Here is a 26,733-nt window from a genome sequence, read left to right as displayed (position 1 = left end):
GGCTCTCCTTACGGGGCACACTCCTTGCGCGAGGGGCTCCCCTACCTGGGGACACCCCTGCGTGGCACAGCACTCCTTGTGTGCATCAGCACTGTACATGGGCCAGCTCCACACAGGTCAAGGAGGCCCGGGGTTTGAACCATGGACCTCCCATATGGTAGGCGGACGCCCTGTCCATTGGGCCAAGTCCACTTCCCAAGAGGTACTTCTTACCAAAGATAGTTGCCAGTCTCTGCGAGGGTTCAGCCTTCCCTCTTCCTCTTAAGGCTCCATGATCCCAGCTTCTTCCTATCTCAGCTGTAGGCTGGCATAGGGCTGGTTTCTTTTCAGCCTGAGCTGCTCTATTTCCTTCACAAAGTTAGCTGTAAACTATCGGGCGAATGGCTCTTCTCTCTTCCCCGGGCTTTAGTTGTTTGAGCCTTCTCCTTTGTCATCTCTGGAGCTCACCTTCTTCCTGTGACTTCTTCTGTGTGTCTTCTGGAGTTAGTGTCCATTTATATAGCCCACCCAAGGGACAAGGACTCAACCCTGAGTCATGCCCTACTGATGTGGTTGAATCAAAGGCCCTAAATCAATTTAATCAAGTAAACTTTAAAAACTTTTCATTTAACTCAATCAAAGGGTATCACACCCCGAGGAAGAGACCAGTTTAAAAACATAATATCTTTCTTTGGAATTCATAAATAATATCAGACTGCTACACTCCACCCTCTGAATTCCAAAACAGAAAAGCAACTTACAATATTTTTTAAAAAATACCTCAGATCAGTAACTCAGTAATTCACATCACAATCAGTTTATAGAAATACAGTTTGTCTTGGGTCAAAGTCCCCTCTGGCTGTAGACCTATAAAACTTACAGTATAATTTATCTGCTTCCAATGTACAAAGGGACAGGCATAGGATAAACATTTGCATTACCATAAGGAGAATTTGGGAGGGAAACATGAGTCATGGATCCCCTCAGTTCTGAAAATCTGCAGGGCATGCTTTATTAGATTTGAAAGTCTGAGAGTCATTCTTAAGATGATGGTTTCTTCTCCCTGGGGCCACATGGGGACCCACCCTTTCCACAGGCTTGCCCAGTGGCCATTTATTGATTTTACCCTCATCAAGCATCTGGGTGGTAACTGAGCTCCAGACCTCACCCTCCAAGAACCTTAGGGTGATGGCCACACCTTATGCAATCTCTGAGGTACAGTCTCAACACCTTTAGTAGAGAGAGGTGGCAGCAATGCTCTCTCATCTCTGGCATACAGGCCCTACCCTCTCAGAACAGTGAGTTGGTGACCTGGCCTTCCATAATCTATGGGGATAAAGCCCACCCCTCTCAGAGCAATGGAGTGTCGACTGCATTCTCCCCAACCTATGGGAAACAGGTCCACCCCTCTCATAGCACTGAGATATCGACCTCACTCTCCCTAACCCTCGGGGAATATGCTCCACCCTCTCTATAGCCTGGGGTATCAAAATTCTCCCTGAACAGTGGGCTAGAACATCCATCCTCTTCAAATGCCAGGGCAAACTTACCCACTCCCGACACATGGGTGGGGTTCCTCTCCTGGCCTAAGGAGATGTCTTTATTCCAGACCTCAGTTTACATAATTTTCATCTTAAAGCTCTTTTCCCTTCTATCTCTCCCCTCCATGTTCATTTTAGTCCAGGCTTACAGTGGTTTTGTTCATATAGCTCTTACAAAAATCTTGGTTTAGCATGCAGGAAACAGGGGTCTAAGCCATCAGGCAATAAGACTTTCCACAAGTCTTTCCTGGCTAACTAACTACATTTTCAATCCTGGCTTACAAGTTTCCAGTTTTTGTTTTGTTTTGTTTTTTAAAGACTCATTTTATTTATTTCTCTCCCCTTCCCCTCCCCCCCTCCCCCCAGTTGTTTGCTCTCTGTCCATTCACTGTGTGTTCTTTGTCCATTTTCATTCTTATCAGGCAGCACTGGGAAACTGTCACTTTTTTTGTTGCATCATCTTGCTTCATCAGTTCTCCATGTGTGCAGCGCCGCTCCTGGGCAGGCTGCACTCTTTTCGTGTGGGGCAGCTTTCCTTGCAGGGCACACTCCTTGCACATGAGGCTTCTCTATACGGGGCACACCCCTGCGTGGCATGGCACTCCTTGCACGCGGCAGCACTGTGTGTGGGCCAGCTCACCACATGGGTCAGGAGGCCCTGGATATCAAACCCTTGACCTCCTATATGGTAGGCGGATGCTCTATCAGTTGAGCCACAACCGCTTCCCTCCAGTTTATTTAATTCCTCAAATGGGGCACTGTCATCTGGGGGCTTGATTTTCAGGGACTTGGAATTTCCAGAATCAGTTTCTGGTTTCTTTGTGCCCGATAATTCAGTTATTAGTTTATATCATTCCTCTAACATTTTGCTATAAGCTGCAAGGAGAAACCAGGCTACATTTTCCACAGTTATTTTGGATATCTCCTTGGCTAAATGTCCAAGTTTGTAATTTTCAAATTCTGCCTTCCATATAACATTAGGAGTCAATCTTGCTAAGTTCTCTGCAACCTTAAAACACAGATTGTCTTTTCTCCAGTTTCCGATAATAGTGTCTTCATTTCCTTCGAAGGCCTTATCAAAAGTCCCTTTAGCATCCATATTCCTACCAACAATCTCTTCAAAGTAATCTAGGTCTTTTCTATCAAGCATCTCAATTCCTCCAAAAAATATTCCTTACCCATTCATAAAACTATTCCACCATTTTTTATCATTTCGAAGCATGACCTCACTCTCCTGGTACTAAATTCTGTGTTAGTCAGCCAAAAGGATGCTGACGCAAAATACCAGAAATCATTTGGCTTTTAGAAAGGGTATTTATTTGGGATAGAAACTTACAGTTACAATCGGTATACAAGTATCTGAGTCCCTACTTTCATTTCTTTGGGGTATATAAATAAGTGTGAATTGCCCAGTTCACTTTTTAAGGAACTGCAGACTATTCCATAGTGGCTACATTGTTTTTCATTCCCACCAGCATTGTGCAAAGATTCCTATTTCTCAACTTCTTCAACAACAGTTATTTTTTGTGTTTTTTTAATAATAGCCTTCCTGGTAGGTATGAAATGATATCTCATTATGGTGCATTTCCCTAACAACTAATCATGTTGAGCATTTCTTCATGTACTTATTGACTATTTGTATATCTTCTTTGGAGAAATATCTCTTCAAGTCCTTTGCCCAGGTTTTAATTTGGTTGTTTGTACTTTTGTTGGGTTGTAGGCATTCTTTATATGTTCTGGATATTAATCCTTATCAGATACATAATTTGCAACTATTTTCTCTCATTCTGTCGGTTGTCTTTTCACTTTCTTGATAATGTTCTTTGATGTACAACATTTTATAAAATCATGTTTGTTTTTAATATCGTACTACTTTGTTACTCCTGTGGTATGATATTACAGAAATCGGTTGCTATTACAACCTATTTAAAAGGAATAAAAGGAGCAAAGTAGTTTTCATCTTAAATTATATTTTTGGTCACAGACACATATGACTAAGCTTTGGATATGCCTTTGGGAAATGCATATATGCAATTTCAAGTGTTTTACCAACTCCTGAACCTAATCCATAGACTCCAGTTAAGTCTTTTATTTTCAGCTATGTCCTAGTTCTTTGGTTTTGTTTTGTTTTGTTTTTTGTCCTAGCTTTTTTAATTTTGGGTTTTTTTTTTTTTTTTTTGCCTTCATAACCAGTTAAAAATGAAGTTATTTCATTATTTCTGTTCTAATCTATTACATCCCCAGTACTAACCGCTCAGTTTAGAGTCTTGTGTTAACCTAGTGACCACCCAAGTGGCATCTTTGCTTTTATCAGGTGGTTCTCAAGTTTTTTACCACCAGCCCCATCTGTTTTTCACTATGTATCCCAGAATGCTGTTTTGGCATTTTTGTTAATCAGAAATTTATAGCTGTCAATAACAATAATAACCAGCATTTATTGAGTGTTTACCACATGGCAGGCACAATTCTGACCTTATGATAAATTTACCTTAGTTTTATATAAAATACCTTTTTTATATCTTTTATTTATATAAATATATGTATTGATGTAAATTACCTTATTTATACAAATTGCTTTTTTGTGAGGTACTACTCATTCCCAGTTCGGATGAGGAAACTTAAGCACAGGGGGCTTTGTAGACAGCCCAAGCAAGATTCCACAGCTAGGAAATGGTAGAGGCAGGATTTAAGTCCAGGAGCTATGAGCCTGGCGCCCCTGGTCTTCACCCCACAGCTGTGAACCACAGGGTCATCTGCATGTTATCACGCCAACTGCTTATAAGTCCAACTAAAAGAAAAAAGAAAAATTGCTGGTTGAATTCAGTTGTGCCACTTTATTGTGGATAATGTGCTATTTCCATGAGCTTTTCTAGGGGTGTGGGAGAAGGAAACTCTTGCTTTCAAATGAAGTGGATGTGATATTGGCCTTTACTTGCCGTTTCCTTAGATCCAGACCCCTTCACATCCAAAGATGCCAGGGGAAATCACATTGGGAATCACTTCTCCCATCAGCCTGCCCTGCTCATCTCAGCCAAGTTAATCTTCTCCCCTGAAACTCCATTTCCATCGTCGTTGCTGAACCCTTTCATCTGCAGCTCCTCAGGCCAGCGGTCCTGGCCCTCCCTGAGCTGCAGTCCCCCTGCACCCTGGCAGTAGTTGTGATGGACCATTGTCCCTAAATAAGTCCCTGCACAGCACCCTTGCTGGTCACTTCTCAGAAGCTTCTCTCTCAAAGCTGCCTTACGTTATCTGTTGCCTTGGAGCTTCCCCCTGGGGCCCACCAAATGGTAAGAGAAATAGGCAGTAACTAGGTAAGCAAAGACTTCAGCCTATAATTATCAATTGTGAACTGCAACCCTAGACAGGCAGTGCCTTCAAGGTGGGAAAACGAGGCTTCAACGAGTGGGAGATATGTATGGTGTGTAGGTATGAAAAGAAATTTCATACCTTTACCCCACAGACTCTCCTGTTTGCTCAGATATGTCTAGGGCAGCATGCTTGGCATGGCATTGCTCTCCAAGCTCTAGGATGGGGTCCTAACCCTGCTAATTTGGTCTTTTTGTGATCTGAAATTGACCAGGGGCAAACACCAACCCCTTCTTCCTGGAAGACTGAGCAGGGGAGGGAAGCAGGGGTTCGGGAGGGAAGCACCTCCCATCTGTTCCAGGGGCCTTCACCCTCAGCCACCACCAGCAGCTCTTCTTGCCACCACTTGTTTGCACCACTGTCAAGAAGGAGACAGGGGGAGCCAGGAAGAGCTTGCTTTCAGATAACAAATTGGCACGATCTTGGTGGTATTATCAAAAGTGCTTACTATATCCATGTCCTTTTGCGCAGCATTTTCTCTTGAGTTTGTCCTAGGGAAAACAAAACCCATGTCTAAGAATGTTCTTCTCAACATTGTTTATAATAGTGAAAAACTTTAAGACCTAAATTTCCAGCAGTAGATACTTAACCTAGGTGAATTATGATCCAATATAAGGTTTTAATTTTATTCAACCATTAAAATGTATTAAAGAAGACTGCTTATTGGCATGGGCAAGTGTTTATGAACTATTTTAAGTTTTAATATATAAGTTATAAAACAGTACATGTAAGGGAGTAGATGTGGCTCAAGCAGTTGAGCACCTGCTTCCCACACGGGAGGTCCCAGATTCAGTCCGCGGTGCCTCCTAAAAAGGAACAAACCAACAGCAAGCAAACAAATGAAATAACCAACTCAGGGTAGCCAATGTGGCTCAGTGCATGGTTGCACACCAGCTTCCCATATACGAAGTCCCAGGTTCAATCCCCAGCTCTGGTACCTCAAAAAAAAAAAAAAAAACAGTACATGTCGTATAATCCTAAACTAACAAAAATTAAGTTAGGAATATGTATATAGATAAAAGACTAGGATATTCACAGATGCTAACAATGATTATCCCTAGAAAATGAAATTGTGGATTACCTTTATTTTCTTTGTCTCTTTCTATATTATTAAGAAATTTTTTAAATTACCCCAGTAATACAGATTACTTTTGTAACCAAAGGAGAAACCACAATATGCTCTTCAAAAGAAAATTTTAAAAACCTGCCTGCTACTGCCGCCAACATTTGCTGTCAATTCTTCTACATATCTGGTTCTTCAGTCCCAACGTTTAAGTACTATGATACCCAAGGAATTGCACTCACATTTGGCCTTCAGCAGTTATTGAGTGCGGGCTTTGGGGTCAGGGAGAAGAGGGAGCAGTTCACCAAGTAGACAAAAGGGGTGGGCAGGCAGGGGGAGGGGGAGAGAGGAGTGGTCTGAAAAGGCAGAGATGTTTAGAATATTCTAGGAGATATGAGTAGTTTGTCGGCTGGAGGGTGGGGGGAGTGGAGAGAGAGTGCTGAGTACAGGAAGGTGGGCAGCTGCAAATCACAAGAGACTCTAGGCATACTGACCTTAAACTATCCTGGAGATGGCAGGGAACTGAGAAAGGTCTAAAGCAGGGGAGTGAGTGATCCAGTGAGATGGACTGCAGAAGGCATTCCACAAGCATGAATATTTATCAGCTCATTTCCACCTATTTCATTGTATTGTTGGCCATGCCTTTGAAAGTCTCCTTGTATTACTTTTTTTTCGTAGCTTGAGGATGCACACTTATACCCTGCCTGCCAGGTTTGGCTCAGGCCTTTTGTTGTGTTACTCGCCTTCTTGCATTCCTATTCTGACCAGTTTTACCTCCTTGCTGAATCCTAAAATGATAAATCATCTCCCTGATTGCTGTCCTAGAAGCCATAAGATTAGGTGTTGGAACTGGATTTGGCTCAACTGATAGAGGTTCCGCCTACTACATGGGAGGTCCAGGGTTCAAACCCACAGCCTCCTGACCCATGTGGTGAGCTGGCCCACGCACAGTGCTAATGTGCACAAGGAGTGCCGTGCCACGCATGGGTGTCCCCCACATAGAGGAGCCCCATGTGCAAGGAGTGTGCCCTGTAAGGAGAGTCACCCTAGGAGAAAAAAGCACAGCCTGCTCAGGAGTGGCACCGCATACACACAGCTGATGCAGCAAGATGATGCAACAAAAAGAGACACAGATTCCTGGTGCCACTGACTAGAATCCAAGTGGACACAGAAGAACACACACAGCAAATGGACTCAGAGAGCAGACAACAGGGAGACGGGGGAAGAAATAAATAAAAAAATAAATCTTAAAAAAAAAAAGATTAGGTGTCTGCTAATCACAGTTCTCCACAGAAACAAAAACAGAATATATGTAGATGTAGATATAGAGATTTGTTGTAAGGAATTGATTCACACAATTGTGGGGGCTGGGAAATCTGAAAGATGTTGGGCAGGCCAGACGCTGGAAATTCTCATACGAGTAATTTTGAACTTTAAAAAAATTTTAGATTACATAAATGTTACATGAAAAATATAGAGGATTCCCAATGCCCTTCTCCCTACACTGCCCACATTTGCCCACGTTAACAACATCCTTCATTAGTGTGGTACATTCATTGCAATTGATGAACACATTCTGGAGCACTGCCACTAAGCATGGATTATAGTTAAATTGTAGTTTATACTCTCTCCCACATAATTCTGTAGATTACGGCAAGATATATAATGGCCTGTTTCTGTTATTGCAGTGTCATTCAGGACAATTCCCAAGTCCCAAAAATGCCCCCATATTACACCTCTTCTCTCTCTCCCTGACCTCAGGACCTCCAGTGCCACTGCCTCCACATCAATGATATAATTTCTTCCACTGCTAGAATCACAGTAAGTCTATAGAAGAATACCAGTAAGTCCACTCTAGTCCATAGTGATGTTGAAGTCTTGAGACTGAATTCCTTCGGCTGGAAACTCAAAAGGGTGGAGGGTGTAATCTTGAGGCGGAATTCCTTCTTCTCCAAGACTCCTCAATTCTTTGCCTTTAAGGCCTCCAGTGGTGGGTGAGGCCCACCCACATTCTCACGAGTAATCACCTTAAAGACAGTTGATCTTAGATGCTACAAAATACCCCCATAGCAAATACTGGACCAACTTTTGACTGAATGACTGGACACCAGAACCCAGCCAAGTTGACTCATAAAAATAAGCATCACAGAATCCAAGCAAGAGCCAAAAGGACATTGGCCTTTGTTTCCTATTTTTTTATTTTGTCAATTTTCAAGAATATGAAAATGTTGAAAAAAACAATATATTAAAAATCTGTATAACCTTCACCCTGACTCACCTGTTGACATTTGCCACATTTGCTGGCTCTCATGTGTGCATGCTCTCCTCCCTCTTTTCCTGTCACTGTCACTATCACTATCCTCTTCTCTATATTTTTCCCTGAACCATCTGAGAGTCAGTGGCACACATTGGCCACCTTATCCTTATTCTTCAGCTCATATCTCATAGGAACAAGGACGTTCTCCTGTGTAACAGCAGGACTGTTGTCACACCCAAGACATTTATCAATGATGCAATAATATTATCTAATTTGCCATTCAGTACAAACTTCTCCAGTTGTTTCAAAATATCCCTTAGACCTCCACACCCTAACCCTGGTCAGTTCAGGGTCAATAGAGAATTAACACATTGGTGGTCCTTGGTCACATTGTTTCTTTCATCTCCTTTACCTGGACCATTCCTCTCCTTTTTTTTTTTTTTTTTTAAGCTCTCAATGACATTTCATTTTTGAAGAGTCCAAGCCACTTGTCTTATATCACGTCATGCAATCCGGATTCATTGATTATCCTCATGCTTAGATTGAGGTTAAACATTTCTGGCAAGGTGATGTTGTGTGCTTTCCATTTCCATAAGTCAGGCAGCATACACCATGAGTTTGTCCCATCGCTGGTGATACTAAATTTGATCTCTCTCTTAAGATCTCTCTTTCTCCTTGTAACTCCTAAGTGATATTTGAGACCTGGAAATAGGTCATACCTAGACCTACTCTGCAACAACCTTTCACCCAGTTTTAGCATCTGTTGATGACACTCCTCTCCCTATTTTTTTAAGTATCACTATTGACTCAGGGATTCTTTTTTATTCAAAGTGCTATCCTTTTTTTTTTGATGCTGAAATCGTCCTCTCTTTCTCCATTTGAGACATTTCAATCCAGTTTCCTGGCTCCCTTTGACATGGAGCCATTAGTCCTTGAGCATTGCAGGATTTTCTGACACAAAATACAATTATCTATAACTTGCTATCCATAGATATTTTTTTATCAGAAGAGTCAGTCATTTTAAACAAGCAAACAAAAAAAAAAGGTATACCTCTTTCATAACCAAAAATAAAATGCATTATATTTCTTCAGAAATGAATTTCTGGAACAGAGCCCAGCAAGGAATAACCTGAATAAACAGGTACTTCCTCTTAATGAAGAGTAGGCTATTAAAGAATATCTGACTGTGCATTGTGTGTATGTAGAATGCCTCTTCCATGACAGCAGGAAAAAAGAAAGTAAATTGTATTTGTAATTCAAACCTGTATAAACATTCACTGGACAGGTGTTTTTGTAATTTATATTACATGCCCAGCATCATGCTAAGTGCTATTATAGATAGAAAAGGAAAGACTATTAAAAAGGCAGAAGGTGATAAAAACCAGTTGAAAAAAGGAATCAGGTTTTTTTTTAAAAGGCAAATATGTAACAGTGTATCAGTTTGATGAGAATTAATAAGGGAAGAGAGACAGTGGACCTAAATGTAGAAGAATTAGTCTGTGAAGTAGCTCAAAGCATAGTTAAATTAAATTGATGATCGTGTTTCTGTGTGTTTGTACAAGCATAGAACAAGACATTTAGGTAATTATAAAGAGCATCACTATTGTATTGTACTTTTTGGTATGTAACTTCACATTTCACTTACAAGTTTTAAAAATGCAAATGCATAGCAAGTAATAAACCTGTGCTTTTGGACAAACAATGTGTAAAGATATTTGTAGCAGGTACAGAAAATTGGTGGGGACATGGGGGTTTACAAATAGTGTTTGTGTATGCTCTTGAAGTTAAGTTAGTATCAAATCAAAGCAAGCATGAATTGTCATATATTTAGAATGTTAAATTTAAGGTCCATGGTAAACACAAAGGAAATAATCTGAAAAATGTAAACAGAAGGAAATGAAAAAGAACGAAAAATGGTATGCTGCAAAAGAAATAAATATGAGATAGGCATTACTGGAAAATTGAGGTACCAGAAGGTATAAGACTTAACAAAAATCAAATATTAGTAATTACTTTAAATGTAAATGATTAAAACTTTCCAGTCAAAAGGCAGAGATTGGCAGCATGGATAAAATGCATGACCCAACTACATACTGCTTACCGGTGACTCACCTTAAACTCAGAGACAGAAGTAGGTTGAAAGTGAAAGGATGGAGAAAAATATTCCACATAATAATAACCAAAAGAGAGCTGGGGTAGCTATACCAATGTCAGATAAAACAGACTTTCAGTCACAAACTGTTATATGGGGACAAGGGTGCCAAGTGCATTAAATGGAGAAAGACTAGTCTCTTCAACCAATGGTTCTAGGAAAACTTGAAATCCATAGACAAAAGAATGAAGGTGGACCCTAACACCGTAAAGCAAATGGAACTTCATCAGAACTAAAAATTTGTGAATCAAAGGACTTCTCTTGAAAGAAAAAAAGAACCTACAAAATGGGAGAACTAGTTGGAAACCACCTCTCTGATAAGGGTTAATATCCAGAACATATAAAAGAATCCTACTATTCAACAACTACAAAACAAACAAACAAAAATCCTATTTAAAAACCAGGCAAAAGACATGAATAGACATTTCTCCAAAGAAAATATATAAATGGCCAATAAGCACATGAAAAGATTGCTCAACATCATTAGTCATTAAGGAAATGCGTATCAAAATAAAAATGAAATACTATTTCACACCCACTACATAGCTACTATTTTTAAAAGGGAAAATAAAAAGCATTGGAGAGGATGTGGAGAGATTGGGACCTTCATATACTGTTGGTGGTAATAAAAAATGGTACAGCTTCTGTGGAAAACAGTTTGGTGGTTCCTCAGAAAGTTAATATGATCTGGCAATCCCACTTCTAGTTATATGCCCAAATGAATTGAAAGCAGGATCTCAAAACCGATAACCTGCACACCAATGTTCACAGCAGCATTATTCACAATTGCCAAAAGATGGAAGCAACCCAGTGTCCATCAGTAGATGAATGGATAAACAAAATGTATATACCACATTCTTGGGGTGATAGAAGAGTTTTGGTGATGGATAGTGATGATGGAAGCACAATATTGTAAATGAAATTAACACCACTGAATTATATAATTGAATGTGGTTAAAATGGGGAATTTTAGGTTATATATATATGTTACTAGAGTAAACTTTTTTAAAACCATAAGACTGTACAATACAATGAACTCTAATGTAAACTCTGGACTATAGTTAAGTTATACCACTGTAATGCAACATGTCAATAATAGGGAAAACTGTTGGGGAGGGGTACATGGGAATTCTGTATTTTCTCCATTATTTTTCTGTAAACCTACAACTTTTCCAATTAAAAAAAGAACTATTAAACATTCTCTGCATTCTACACTGTAGGGTAACCTCCATGCTGTTTTAAATGAAACCTCTAAATATTTCATGTTGTTAAAAAAGGTTTTCCACAGCTTTCAACACTACTTCAAATCTCTTTGTAGTGGTGGTTATTGTAATGTAGTCCTTAAAAATTTTTAACTGCATTGCAAAAGTCAAGGTAAGTAAAAACACAGAACAAAATATTCTGCTGTTAGCTCTTTTCCAACAGTTGATATTCTATTATATGAAAATTTATATTCTTCTATTTTAACAATTTTTTTTATTGAAACAAATTATAATTGCATTAAAATCTTATATAACTTTATAATTTGCCAAAAAAAAACCCACTAAAATTGTCCATCTTGCCTTTTAGTTGAGTGAATCTGTTAAACAGCCTCATCCTTTTCTGTTCTTCTTAGTATCATTTTTAATTCTTATTTATTAATTATAGAAATGTGATCCTCTAGAATAGTAGGATAGTCTCTAGAAATAGAATGAAAGGAAGGAAGTAAACTAGCATTTGCAGCATGTATATTGGGAAATTGCATTATGTCATTTCTAAAAAGGAAGTCTCCTAGAAGTCTGTAATTTCATCCACTGATTAGTTTAGCATTGACACTAAACTAGAGAGAAACATTAGGACAGACAGACATTAATGCAGCCAGCTGCAACTGATAACTCAAAGGGTGGTATGTATGTGTCATGATGTCCCATTCCTTGCAAATATAATATACCCTTGTGCCCATGCCAAAGGCATTGATAGGTCACTACAGCAGTCAGGAATAATTAAGTGATGTTTTGAATGGAAAGTGAAGACAAAACTCATTGAAACTCGTAGTATCTCATACCCTTTATTTCTTCATTTTATCATTTAAGAAAAAACCCAAAGTAAAAATAATATGGCCAATTAGATGTTTAGAAAGAGTTTTATATACTTGATTTAAAGAGATATTAATAATATTCCAAAGTACTATATTTAAATACTAATATCTAATTTTGAAAGCTTCTATGGGGCATAAAATTTCCCTTTTTTGATACTAGTAAAAAAATTTTAAGAATCTTGTTTAGGTGACTGGTCATAGAAATCTGGGTTGGTGGACTTATTCACAAGTCAATCAGTTTAAAAGTGAAAATCCCAATTATTTTCCTCCTTTTAAGAAAACTTTAAACATAATATTCATACAAAACACTGCAATATCATAATAGTACAACTCATTGAATTTGTACAAACTGAGAGATATGTACCCAGGACCTAAATCAAGAAAGAGAACATTATCAGCAGTTCAGCAACCACTTGTATTTCCTTGTAGTCACTGTGCCTCATCAAGGATAACCACTAGGGAAATGGACTTGGCCCAGTGGTTAGGGCGTCCGTCTACCACATGGGAGGTCCCTGGTTCAAGACCCGGGCCTCCTTGACCCGTGTGGAGCTGGCCCATGCGCAGTGCTGATGCGCGCAAGGAGTGCCTTGCCACGCAAGGGTGTCCCCCGCGTAGGGGAGCCCCATGCGCAAGGAGTGTGCCCCGTAAGGAGAGCCGCCCAGTGTGAAAAGAAAGTGCAGCCTGCCCAGGAATGGCGCCCCCCACACTTCCCGTGCCGCTGACGACAACAGAAGCGGACAAGGAACAAGACGCAGCGGATGGACACAGAGAACAGACAACCAGGGGAGGGGGGGGAATTAAATAAATAAATAAATAAATAAATCTTTAAAAAAAAAAAAAGGATAACCACTATGCTGACTTCTAACATAGATTGGCTTTCCTGTTTGAGTATTTTGGATAAGGAAATTCACATAGTATATCCTCCTTTGAATATTATGTAAGTGGAATTGCTACTTTCACTCAATATTGTTTATAAGATTTGTCCATATTCCTGCATGTAGGTGTAACTGGCTCATTCTCAGTGCTGTGTATTTTTTCACTGTGCAGGTGGCCCGTGATTTATTTATCCTATCTGTGACCAGCGGGCATTTGGGAAGTTTCCAGGCTATTGTGAATAGTGCTGACGTGAGCCTGGTACTTGTCATTTAGTGAACTCTAATTGTTGGGGATTGAATCATGTCCCCCACAAAGGGCGTGTTCAGGTCCCAACCCCTGGGCCTGTGGGCTTGAGCCCATTTGTACACAGGAACTTTAAGGTGTCGTTAGGTAAGATGTGCCCAAAGTGAATGAGGGAGGGCCTTGATGCAACCTGGCTGAAGTGTCCTTATAAGCAAAGGAAATTAGACACACAGGGAGAAGCCAGAAGCTGGAAGTGAACTGAACCAGAAGGGAAAGGAGAAGATGCCACCGTGTGCACTGCCACATGGCAGAGAAGCCAGGGAACCCCAAAGACTGCCAGCCAGCCAGAAGACACCAGCCCCAGATGGAAAAGCGAGCCTTCTAGCCTCTGAAACCGTGAGCCAGAAAATTGCTGCTGTTAAGCCAGTCCATTGTGTGGTATTTGTTTTAGCAGCCAGGAAACTAAAGTAAGTAATTCTCGGCCTGGAATTGCTAGGTCCTGGGACATGCAGATGGAGGATACTGCCAAGCAGTTTTCCAAAGTAGATGTTCTTTGGATACATTCCCTCAACATTTGTTCCATATCCTTGCCAATATCAGATATTCTCTTTCTCTTTCTCTCTCTTTTTTTCATTTTAACCCTCCTAGTGGATATTTTTTAATATAAAATTTTATTTAAATATATCATTCATACATGAACATACATAAACAGTAGGTGTATAGTAAAAGTTGTGAACTTACAAAACAAATATGCGTATCCTCACACAGGGCTCCCATATATCACCCCACCAAAAGCTTGCATTGTTGTGAAACATTTGTTACAAACTTTGAACTAACTATAGCCCATATCTTACATTTGCTGTATTTTCCCCCAAACCACCTGATAATTAACACCCAATATTGGTGTTATATATTTGTTCTAGTTCATGAGAGAACATTCTCGTATTTGTTCTATTAACCACAGTCCACTCCACCACAGGATTTCCTGCGTTATTCAGGCCCATGTTTTGTACATTCCATTTAAAGTATACACTCACTGGCTCTCATTTTCATCACAGAGTTGTGCTGTCAACTCTAGGGGATATTTAATAATATCTATCACATGGTGATTTTAATCTGAATCTCTAATGACTTATGCAGGTAAACACCTTTTCATGTATTTATCAATGGAGGGATGTTCCATGCTTGCAGATTGGCATACTCAATATTGCAGAGATTTCAGTGTTCCCCCAAATTAATCAATAGATTTAATGCTGTCCCAGTCAAATGATTAGCAAAGAGTTTTTTTTACAGAAACTAAGATCATCCTAAAATTGACATGGAAATCCAAAGGGCCAAGAACAGCCAACGTAATCGTAAAGAAAGAAAGCTGGGGAATTGGATGTGGCTCAAGCAATTGGACTCCTGTCTACTATATGGGATATATGGGATATAGCCCAGGGTTTGAGTCCCAGGGCTTCACAGTGAAGGCAAGCTGGATTGCTGGCCCACACAGAAGCTGGCCCGCACTTCTAGTTGGCCCGAGTGGAGAGCTGGCACAGCAAGGTGACACAACAAGAAGAGACACAAAGGAGAGCCAAGAAGAGACGCAGCAGACCAGGGAGCTGAGGTGACACAAGAGACTGAGCAACTTTTTCCCCCTCTGGAAGGTCCCAGGATCAGTTACTGGTGCTGCCTAAAGAGAAGACAAACAGACACAGAAGAAAACACAGCGAATGGGCACAGAGAGCAAACAATGGGGGGAGGGAGAGGAGGGTGTTAAATAAATAAGAAATACTTACACTACACTCTGCAATTAAGATAGTATAACATTGGTGCAAAGATAGACCACTCTATGCAGTCACCTGATTTTTGAGAGGCAATACTGCAATGCAATGGGAAAGGGAAGTCTTTTCAGTAAATGGCTTAAAGTATGTAAAAGTTTTAATTAACCTGACTGTAAAAGGATGAAAATGGATAGAGTTGATGGTAACACATTATAGTGAGTAGAACTAATGCATCTGGTTTATAAATGGGATTGTGGCTGAAAAAGGTAGTCTAGGGATGTAAATGTCAATTGAAAGAAAAAATAATCTAGGCAATGAATAACACAGTGAACCTGGGGGTGGGTGAGAATTGTGTTTAAAGTACAAATTCAAGAATGTCCTTCTGTGAACTAGAACAGATGCACATCTCTGTTGCAGCATGGTAGGAATGTGGAGAAGCATGGGAAAATACGTAAATGGTAAACTATGGGCTGTAGTAAATAGCAATACTGTAATATTCTTGCATCAATGCCAAGATATACTGTGTAATTAATAGGGGAGTATGGAAAGTATATGTCAAGTGTATGTTATGGACCATAATTAGTGGTAATAGTCTGATGGTATTATCTCATAATCTGTAACAAGTGTTACACGTTGATATGGTGTGTTGGTGAAGAGGTGTTTTATGAGAATTCCATATATGTGCATGATTGTGTTTTAAGTTCACAACTACTGTAATAAAAATATATTTTAAAAAAATTTTAAAGAACCAAATTAAAACATTAAAAAATCAATTCCAAAAAGATTGTAAATTTAACTATGAAAGGTAAAACAAAAAAGTTTTAGGATACAATAAAGGAAAACATTAAGATTTCTGAAACAGGGAATTATAAACAATTCCTAGAAATCAATTTTTTAGAAGACAGAAAAAGAAGTTTTAAAAATGTGCAAAAGGGGAAGCAAATGTGGCTCAAGCAATTGGGCTCCCATCTACCATATGGGATGTCCAGGATTCGATTCCTGAGACTTCCTGGTGAAGGCAAGCTAGCCCGTGTGGCAAGCTGGCCAGAGCTGAGGGCTGGCTCATGCAGAATGCTGACCCACACAGCGAGCCGGCCCACCCAGGAGTGCTTGCCCACACAGGAGTACTGGCCCACTCAGGACTTCTGGCCTACACAGGAGTGCTGGCCCACATGGAGAACTGGTGCAGCAAGATGACGCAACAAAAAGAGACACGGGAGAGAGACAGTAAGAAATGCAGCAGACTGGTGAGCTGAGGTGGCACAAGAGATTGAGCACCTCTCCCCCAGTCTGGAAGGTCCCAGGATCAGTTCCCAGAGCCTTCAAATGAGAAAACAAGCAGACACAGAAGAGCAGACAGGGAATGGACACAGAGAGCAGACAACGAGGTGCAGAGGGGCGGGGTAGGGAGGGATAAGTAAAGAAATAAATCTTTTTTTTAAATGTACAAAAGACAAGAACAAAAGGTGGTATCCAGATGGCCAGTTAACATACAAGGATTCCCTCTTTTTGTTGTTTGCTTTCCTTTGCTGGGGGCCGGGGACGGAATCCAGGACCTCATATGTGAGAAGCCAGCACTCACCACTGAGCCACATCAGCTCTCCTGGGGTGTTTTTGTTTGTTTGTTTGTTTGCTTGTTGTTTGTTTTTTTAGGAGGCACTGGGAACTGAACCCGGGACCTCCCGTGTGGGAAGCAGGTGCTCAACTATTTGAGCCACAGCTCTCCATCCTTTACTTTTAAAAAGGCAATATGTATATCATTCAAATATTCAAATACTTTACTGCTGATATTCTAAAAAAAATTCTTAGGAATCATTAGTATTAGTTATATTAAAGCACAATGTCATTTAAACACTTTTTTAGGTGCCCGATGTTTTGATGCCATGACATATAAATATGGCCAATCTAAAGAATACAACAGCAGGAAACACCAGATGGTTTCACACATGCTTATAACCCTTTAAAAAATCAACTTTTCCATTACCATAAAATGTGAGCAAACAACCCTGCCTCCCCTCCTTCTTACCCTCTCTCTTTTTCTCTCTCTGTCTCTCTCTCTCTCTCACACACACACACACACACACACACACACACACATGCATATAGACACAATACAATCCCTGGGCTATAGATATATCTATTCCCTGACCCAGAGTCCCATCAGGCTCATGTTGGTGTCATCCTTAGGGAAATAACGAAGGGACCGTGAGCAGCAGAGATAGGTGAAGTAAAGAGGCTTATTTTGTACTCTGCTTGGACATTTTTAAAAGCTAAAGATTTTGCGGTTTTCTTTTTAGGTGTTGAGATAGGTGTGAAATTTACACAAAGGCCAAATTCGAACATGCTATAACACAGACTGCCTGCTTAGAATCTGGAGAGCTTCAACACCTCCGGATGCCTGGGTCCCACCCTGCAGCTCCTGCTTTGAGCGGTTCCTAGGTTCAGCCTGAACACACGGGGCTTGAAAGTGCCCCCAGAGATTCCGATGTGCAGTCAAGGTCGAGAGCCATCCAGCCCTGCCCCCTGTCGCAGTTAAACCTTACTTGATCACCTTAAAGAGCAAGCACATTAGACTGCATAATTCAACCCCATTAGACTACATAATTTGGGAGGTGAGGTGGTCGAGGAGGAGTGGAAATTGTTCTTTTCACAGTTCCCCCCCAGGGGTTCTGCGTCCTAGGACTGATTCATGGGAAGCAGTAAAACAGTCTTTTCAAGAATATGCTCTCAGATTTTCTCAAAAGAAAGACTTCCCTCTTTCCTAATTGTACCGTGACCATTTCACTGAAGATAATGGTACCCAGCCCTGTCTTGGGAGGGGGGAAGGCTATTGTAAAGCAAGAAGGACCTGCATTGTCAAGGCACTGGGCCCCCCTCCCCACACACTGATGAAGAATTCATGATTTTAACTGTCAATACCTTCAAAGCACCAAGTGCTCACCCCATCTTCTGATGAAAAACATGGTGGCTTTTTCATTTTCCTTTTTTAAATGTCATCATGAATACAGATATACACTGATAAAAATACATCCCGAAGACTTTTACATAATTCAAACAGCCTTTCAGAGCTGCTTTCTTCAGTGATTAAAATCTTATTTACTTTCCTTTTCAGTAACAACAAATGACTGTACTATATTTTAATATTCTATGCCATACTGCTTTAATTGATTTCATAAATAATTCCAAATACTAATCACTAAGGCTATTTTATACTCATCTAATAACCTATTAAAGGTGATAATACATTAGAGAAAAAGATTACATAAAACAGTTTGAAGACCATGCAATAGAAAAGTCTAAATAAAACCAAATAAAGAAAATTTTCTAAAGGCAAATCCTATTAATTTATCATTTAGCCAATAGTTTTTTCCTTATCTAATTTCTTCTGTCTTTTACCCGTCTGAAAACCAAAGAGCAAAAGGAAATAAAATGAATAATCTACAGATTGTTATTCTTTTAAATAAAGATCTAAATTCGTAAACCATTAACTATAATTTGGAGTATTTTAATTATTCCACACTTTAGCAATTTCTTACCCTACTTTTAGACATTCTGTATGTATTATCTCCATTTAGATTCTCCATATTTTCAGTAGGTTGGGGCAGGACTGCTAGGATTACCTTCATTTGTCTAATGGGAAAAAGAAAGTGAAATTCAAAGAGGTTAGACTGTAATTTTCTAGATTGTTAATATGGGATACACCCATAGCTGGAGTTCCATCTTTCTAAATCATTTGCTCCCTATATTGTTTTGGATCCTGTTATTCTCCATAAACATATGGGCCAAATGACTTGGAGGCAGAAAAAGGAGAGGGAGAAAGACGGTAGGTTTCTAATGGTCAGTGAGCTGCACAGGTGCCTTGGCATACCTTGACTTAGCTGAGAACTACAACCTAGGAAATCCACACCCCAGCCTCCATTTTTCAGCTGAAGAAATGCAAATTCTGCGAGTTTCATAACCCATCCAAGAGAGTTGAACCCAGGCCTTGCCAGGCTCTGAAGCTTCGTACATCTTGCTACTTCTCCAGGAGTTTAGAATCCAACTGGGAAAGGCCACCAAAAAAAAGTGCACTCGCACCTGATAAAAGCACCATATACCATTAGAAGTTGCAAAAGTATCAATCATAAAAGAAAAGAAAAAAAAAATCACTAAGCTAAAATTGGTCAGAAAATATGAGATCACTTTTGGATAAGAGGTCACCAAGACTGCTGCTTCACGGGAATAGTCATCCATAAGCTGAAGATTTTAAAAAGGTTGGAGATTTATTTCAGGAGAAGAAAAAAAGAAAAATACTCCAGGAAAGGATGATAGCTTAGAATCCTAAAGTCATAGCCAGATGAGGGGCAGTGAAGAACTCGGGAGATGGGCGCCAGGAAAGATAGATCCCAAGACTCTACACATGTGTTGAAGGGACATAGTCACATTTAGCGTGTGCTAAATGTCAGGTATGAATATAAATACTTTTTGAGGTTAAATGTTTCCAGAACACTGGACTGAGGAGGTCTCTTAAACCTTTATAGCAAAGGTGTGTTTTGAGGTGGGTGCTCAGGATAGGTGTACATTATAAAGAAAATTTTTGAGCAGAATGTCAAGATGGGAAGACCAAAGTAGTTTGGAGGCTGGAAGATGGTTTTCCTTTGAGTGCTTTAGATGGGCTTGGACATTGCCCCTGTAGGCAGGGAAGAACCACTAAAAATGTTTTAGTTCCAACGTTGCCCTCACCTCCCCATGTCTTACATGCTCCTGCTGACCAGTTTCTCTTCAAAACCCTCTTGTCCTGGTTTCACACCCCCAGTTTCCATCCCCCCACCTCCCTGGCTTCCCTTTCATTCACCATCACCCTCTGCGGGCTCCTTTCCTCCCCTAGCTCCTGGTTCCCAGCATTGCCACAATCCCACCCTCTTTTCCTCCTTGTTGCCTTCATCCTCTAACATGGCTTCAGTTTTGACCTGAGTGTAGGTGATGGGTGATGTGGCCACACTTCTGTCTGGTGGATGTTGACCTTTCCACTAGACTTTTCCCCTGGATGAATACCACACCTGCTGTCAGTCTTGCCCTCTCCCTGTACCTTGAAAGCTCTTGCCCAGACCTAGATCTGATGACTACCCTTCCATGACTCTCCCATCCAGCAGCACTGGGCTTTCTCTGCCCTCACGTCCCCAGTTCTGAGCGTCACGTTCTGAGCCTCCCTTTGTGACAAGGGTGCCAAGGTCCTCTTCCCACCTACATTTTGGCGAAATTGTGAGCCTTTAAGATACTCGCGCTCAAACACCTGGGCATATTACCTCTAGAAATCTTTGTTTCTATCTGATTGGATCCACTTCCAATCCAGCAAAAGCGGAGGCGAGCACTAGGCAGACTTCCCCCTGCCCAGCATCAGCTCAAGAGCTGCAACCCAGAGGAAGAAACCTACCGTGTCTCCAGTTGACCTCGTCCCCTAGCAAGTGCCTCGATAAAGAATATCATTACGAATGGTGGCTGATGACATTAGGTTCAGTATAACATTTTCATTGCCAAGAACCTGTCATAGGTTTTCCCATCCACATTTGCTTATGGTTCTTGAAAAACTTTGAAATGCCAATTTGTTACTCTTAAATCAGTATTAGTACATCCATATGCAATATGTACATGCATACATGTGTAAATATATACATCTGTTCATTCACAGAAATGCACATGCACCCACATATTATAAGTGCACACATACACAGATATACATATCCGTACATGTACATATACATATGTTTATGCATATACATACAACATATAAAAATAACTTTGAGGTGGGCTTTTATTGTCTTTCTTTCTGTATTATTTCTGTCCCTCTTTCCAATTCTGTACCAATAGTAAAACAAGGTAGGGCTATGTGTTGTGTTGCTGCTGCCTTGGGGTTTAGACCTGACCCTCCTTCCAGAGGCCTTTGTGGTAGTGGGTTGACGCTGGATGGACCCCAGAGAATCATATATTCAAAGCTAATCCATTCCTGTGGGTGTGAAACTATTAAAAGTAGCATATTTTAATTAGAGTACTTCAGTTTCCATTTTAAAATAACCTGCAGGATTTCTTCTTTAGTTAAGACACAGTATTGTAAATATAAAATTTCAGTATTCTCCCCTGAACTTTAGGCACTATTTAGTTGCATCCTGTTTGCAGAGCTCATACCAGAACCAGTTTTATAATGTTAATTGGCTGTGAATATCTAATTATGTGAAAAATAGTTGCTATATACCTACCTTCACATATTTAAAAAATGGCAGTCTGAACCTGGTAATAAAGTACTAATTATCAGAGCACTGCATCATAGTCCTTAGCAGGTACTTAACTCTTTATTCATTTAAATGTTTGTTTTTAAGTGAAATTATCAGTTATAAAAAATTTAGGTATTATATTTTAACTATTGCCATATTAGGTTGTTCTTGATGATTTAGGGAAAACAGTTTTCCATTTTGAGAGTTTTCACTCAATATCTGGTTATAAACGAGCAACTATCCATCTAATCTTCAAAGAACAAAAGAATGCTTTTCTCTCTGCTTTGTAATGGTCACAGAGGGGCTGAACTTGAAGCCCTGAGCTGTTTATCTGCCTATAAAGGGAAATCCTGGAAGGTGGACTTAGCATCTCCTTACTCTTATTCACTAGGCAAGAGTCAAAATGCTGGAGGGGTTGTTTGCCTGCTTGTTTGTTTTCTTCCAGAGGATGGAATTGTGCTAGTTGGGAGGGGGGAGGTCTGGCCCTACAGTGGCCTTGGAGGAGCCCCTGGGAAAGAAGCTGCCTTGCAGCTGTCACAATTTACCTCCAGGCCCCTTCTCCCCAGGGGCCCCTCTCCCCCACCTCCCCAATATATAGCATCAAATTGGGCCATTTCTGTTTGCAAGAAACTGGTAATAGGGCATTCAGCTTGCATGAAACAGGGGTTACATTGGGGCTGTTATGCGATGGGGGTAACAGCCCCCAGAAAAATGAGGCAGCTTAGGAAGGACCCTCAGCAGTTGAACCATCATGGCTCAGGGAAAAGCAGATGTCGCTCTCCCCCGTGCTTATTCTTCCTGTTACCCGTGGACTGGCCACTTCTCAGTCCACTGAGATCAGGTGGATCTCCGACCACCCTCACAGAGCCATTTCAGAGCCCAGACCTTAGCAGGGGCCTGGGGTCTAGCCCTTGCCCCAGGCTGTGGCCTGAGTGGCAGGAGGGTCCCACCAGAAGCTTGTTGTGCAGAGGAACAGCCTCTGCCTGGCTGTCTCGTGGAGTCTGGGCTGTCTCTCTGGGTACAGTCTTTCTCTTCAGGGCCAACACTGGAGCTTCACGACCTTGGATTTGCTTTCCTTTGCCTCCCGTTTTGGCAAACACTCTAGAAGACAAATGACACCGTCCTATGAAGAATTCCCTGTTGAATAGCCAAGATAATCTGTGTGGTTGCCTCTGGAGAACTCTTGTGTGCCCAGCCTGCCTCCAAAAATATCTTACTTTCCTGTCCGCTTTTTCTTCTTTTTTTAAACCCATAGCAGTCAACTGATATTTATTTCACAGGAATCATGTGTGATGCTTTGGAAAACCTACACAATTCTGAGAGCTATGAATACCAAAGACTGTTGCTTTGCTTTGCTTTGCTTAATGCTTTCAACTTTTTTAAGTGCTCTCCCAACATTATCATTTCTACCTTCAAAGTAGTTATACATCAAACACCCACTTTTTTGCTGCTGAGAAAACAGGTCCAGATCTATACCACAAGGTAATGGCTGAACCAATACTAGAATCCCAGTCTTCTGGTAGGGTCCATGACATCCTGATACAAAAATGTAAGCTCACGGCATGATAAATGTTTGCACGGCTGTCCACCCTCCACCTTACCCCCAATATAAGTGAGTAGTTTCTATTCCGTATATATGATCTTGGTGTAGCTGGAAAATTCATCATTACTCTAATAAAGACAGAGTCTGGAAACATGTCCTGTGGCTGTATAGTATTATTCGTTATCAGTCTAGTGGTAGGCGGTAAAGGGGATTCAGCACTTCTGTACAGAAAAGAAACCGTGCTTCTGAACACTTTGCTTCCTTCTGCCCAGCCATCCTGTCAGAGTGGCCTTGTTTATAAAAGGTCCCAGGCCTGGGAGTCGGGAAATGAATTCGAATGCCCCTTCTGACACCAAGTATGTTATTGGGGAGGTTACCACACCTTTGTGAATCTATTTTTTTTAATCTGTAAAATGAGGGGTTGGATTTTTGTTTTTTCATGTGTCATCAATTTCCTACGCAATATTAGGTCCCCGCACTAGTCTCTGTCCATCACATTATCCCCCCACTTAGCCTCCTTTCACGCCTCACCTTAGGGCTTGAGGGCTGCTATATTAAACTTAGACTCTGTATAGACCCAATTTGCAGGTGGTACATGGAATTCTCTCTGCTGTTTAATTCCACTAAATTACATTTTTTATGTTAACCTAATAGGCTAATATTTTATGAACTTGTTAGGTTAAATGTATGGAGTGAAATCAATATTTCTGATAATTACTTGTTGGGGATGGGGAGGTTCAGTAGGAAGCCATTTAAAACTTCCAGACTGATATTGATTAAAATTAGTGCCTTGATGATTTAGAGTATCTAGTTTGCAGGGCTTTCTTTTTCTTCATATATTCTGTAGCTTGGGTAAAAATTGTAGCCCCAGCATTTATGATAACACTTAACAGGTAATTTTCTTTATTGGATTTAGAAAAGAGGCAGTAATTTAGAATCAGCACATTCTGTGTTTCTGGTATTGGGCATTCTCAGACTTTATTGCTGCAATTTAGCATTCTTATCTGGGATGTTCTTCCTCTGAGGTGCAGGCTCTCTGTTTCCTCTTTTGGAATTATTGGAAACTTCCTCTGTATCTCTCTCTATTCACAGAATACATGGTCATTTCATTCAGTTGTTCTCGAACAGCTCGAGAGATATCAATCATTTCTTAGATTTGTTAACAACATTGGTGTCCAGTTCCTCCTACACACATCAGAATGTATTTAAGGCTGTAGAGATGATTTTGCTGGAAAACCACAGGTTGGAAGAGTGTCAGGTGACCTTCACCAATTGAGGAAGGCAAGGCAAGTGTTATTTATGTTCCCCTCCTTTACAGAGAGGGAAACCGAGGCTCTGAAAGGTCGAGTGAATTGCCCAAGGTCACACCCCTTGGTCACCACTTCATCCACTTATTTCCAAGGCTTACAGAGATCGTGAATCGTTTTTCAGATGTTTGGCTTCTCCACCAAGTTGGAGCACAGGACAACACTTATTCATATTTGGGGTCGTCAAAGGTTCAACAGAAACAAAACGGGAAAACATTGTCTATTGTGGTAATGGCAGACAATCACGGGAAGACAGAGGTGTGGAAATAGGCAAATGCACTCCTCAGGGAAGGCAACTGAGAGCCCAGAGAGCTTCAGCATCCTACTAAGGCCACCCCATTAGTTGTTTCATACGTGGCCTGGATATAAGTAAAATGCTGAACACTTTTATTATATCATGAGCTCTTTATCCCTTTCTCGCCTGCTAGCAGGCTGATCATCAGAGGGCAGTAGGTAGGGCATTGGCCCTCCACCACCTCAGGAGCTCAGCCTTCTTACCCAGCCATTTATAGAGCAGACCCAGGGAGGAGGGCTAACTCCAGAAGGTCACAATCAGTAGCTCCTTGCTGGGGAACATTTCCCACTGGCATGTTCGTTTGAGCTGCATCATGAGTTTCGCTGGTGGTCCACTGGGGTAGGGGGAATAGGACCTTTCCAAGGACGAAGGCTGCAGCCAGGGGAGGGTCGGGCAACGTCCCAGTGCAAGCCCAAGGAAGAAAGACATATGGACGCAGCTTCTACTTCTTTTTTCTTTTTTTTTTTTTAACAAGAAAAAAAATAAACAATTCATAGATAACTACTGATATTTGGTCATACTTTGGTCTTGCTTATTCTCTCTCTCATATCTTACTTTTACTTTCCATACATGTCCAGTATATGCGATTGAGCTGTTTACACAGAACGGTGGGCAAGTTTCTTTCAAATTTGATTCCAAGCTATAACCTTTTGGAATGATATACACTGATCTCTTTGTCGTTCACCTCTAGCCAGCCATATTCTTCTGACCGGGCATTTACATCAAAAAAGACACAGTGGGATAATCTTTCATTTTTCCAATGAAAAGGATGAAAGATGGTTAAAAGTCAGCTCTTGTACACTCTTGTTTACCCTGGTATGTCATGACAGATGCTGTAGATCTGCAAATCTACCATCAGTTTGGAAGCGTGTTTATTTCTTGTGGCTGCTTCCCTGAGTGGGACAAGTTAGAGGTGACATTCTCCTAAGAACTACTTTTGGGATCACACCCCTGCCAGCAGAGCCCGCGTAGAGTAGGAGAACCACAGAACGGAGGGTTGGCAGTGATAACCACAGGTGAGTCACTTCCCTTCTCTGGGTTGTGGAGTTTCCACGTCTATAAAATGGAATTGGGCTAGACGTTTATTTCCAAGGTTCTTTCCAGGTCTCATATTCAGCAATTCCAGTGACCTGTGTTGGCATGAATATCACAATCATACTTAGATGCAATCGTCAAACATGCGTATAATTCCTTCTGTGCCTGGGCGCTATGCCGGCTGCTGCGGGGAATGCAGCCTTGAACCCTGGAGCCGGCTAGAAGATGAACTCCTTCTTCCAGAAAGCCAAACAGCAAAAAGCACCAGTTGAGACATTGAAAAAGGAGTTTGTATTCATTAAGTATCTGCATGTGCCCAAGGGGCTCTGTTTGGTACTTTATAGGCATTCAATTTAATGGGCACAATAATCCTGTGAGGTGGGTGTTGTCAGCCCATTTTATAGGTAAGGAATCAAGCATCTGGAGAGTAATCTGCCCCTCATCACCCAGCGAGCGAGTTGATTCGGGATTCACAAACAAGCCTGTCAAGAGCCCAAAAGGCCAAAGCCCATACTTTCTCCATCTGATGATGCTCCTGGTAACGTGCCATGAGCGCTGGTAACAGAGAAGTAATATATGCCATTTGGGCAGGATAAGCAGACTGTGTGATGGAGGAGGCGTTTGCTGGAGGACTGAAAACTGAAAGGTGGGATTGTCATGTGTGCCCTGGGGAGCATATTTTCCACGAAGGTGCTAAAGAGCAGGCATGACAGGCAGGTGGAAAACCGCGAGGAAGGGCTCCAGGCCCTGCGGGTGCCACCTGCGGGGAAATCGGTGGTGAAGCTGGCTGAGAGGCAGATGGACCCGCAAAGGCACCAGTGCAGAATGCTGAGAGGGGCTAGAATTTAAGATTGAATACCGGAAGGAAGAGAAGGAGACAGGAGGGACAGATAAACCACTCAAATTCAGGGGAAAGGGGAAGTGAAGTGCAAGCATGAGTCACGACTGGGTGTTAGGTGGCAGGATGTAAGTGGTAGCAGCAGAT

General features: G+C 41.1%; 1 protein-coding gene across 3 annotated transcripts in view; it reads left to right on the top strand.

Annotated features, from left to right (window-relative positions):
* LYRM4 (LYR motif containing 4) overlaps positions 1-26,733 on the top strand; it is a 150,543-nt gene that overhangs the window by 94,508 nt on the left and 29,302 nt on the right. The window contains exon 3 of one of the 3 annotated variants that reach the window (XM_071210958.1): positions 4,468-4,575. The exons of the other annotated variants lie outside the window; for them this stretch is intronic. Within the exon in view, the coding sequence (XP_071067059.1) occupies positions 4,468-4,560 (93 nt within the window). The 3' untranslated portion in view covers positions 4,561-4,575. Of the gene's footprint in view, positions 1-4,467; positions 4,576-26,733 lie in introns of those variants that run through there. 3 annotated transcript variants of the gene reach the window in all.

This window comes from Dasypus novemcinctus, chromosome 22 (genome assembly GCF_030445035.2).
Source record: "Dasypus novemcinctus isolate mDasNov1 chromosome 22, mDasNov1.1.hap2, whole genome shotgun sequence".
In the NCBI taxonomy this organism is placed as follows: domain Eukaryota; kingdom Metazoa; phylum Chordata; class Mammalia; order Cingulata; family Dasypodidae; genus Dasypus; species Dasypus novemcinctus.
Note: the sequence above shows the minus strand (reverse complement) of the source record. Positions and strands in the feature narration are given on the sequence as shown.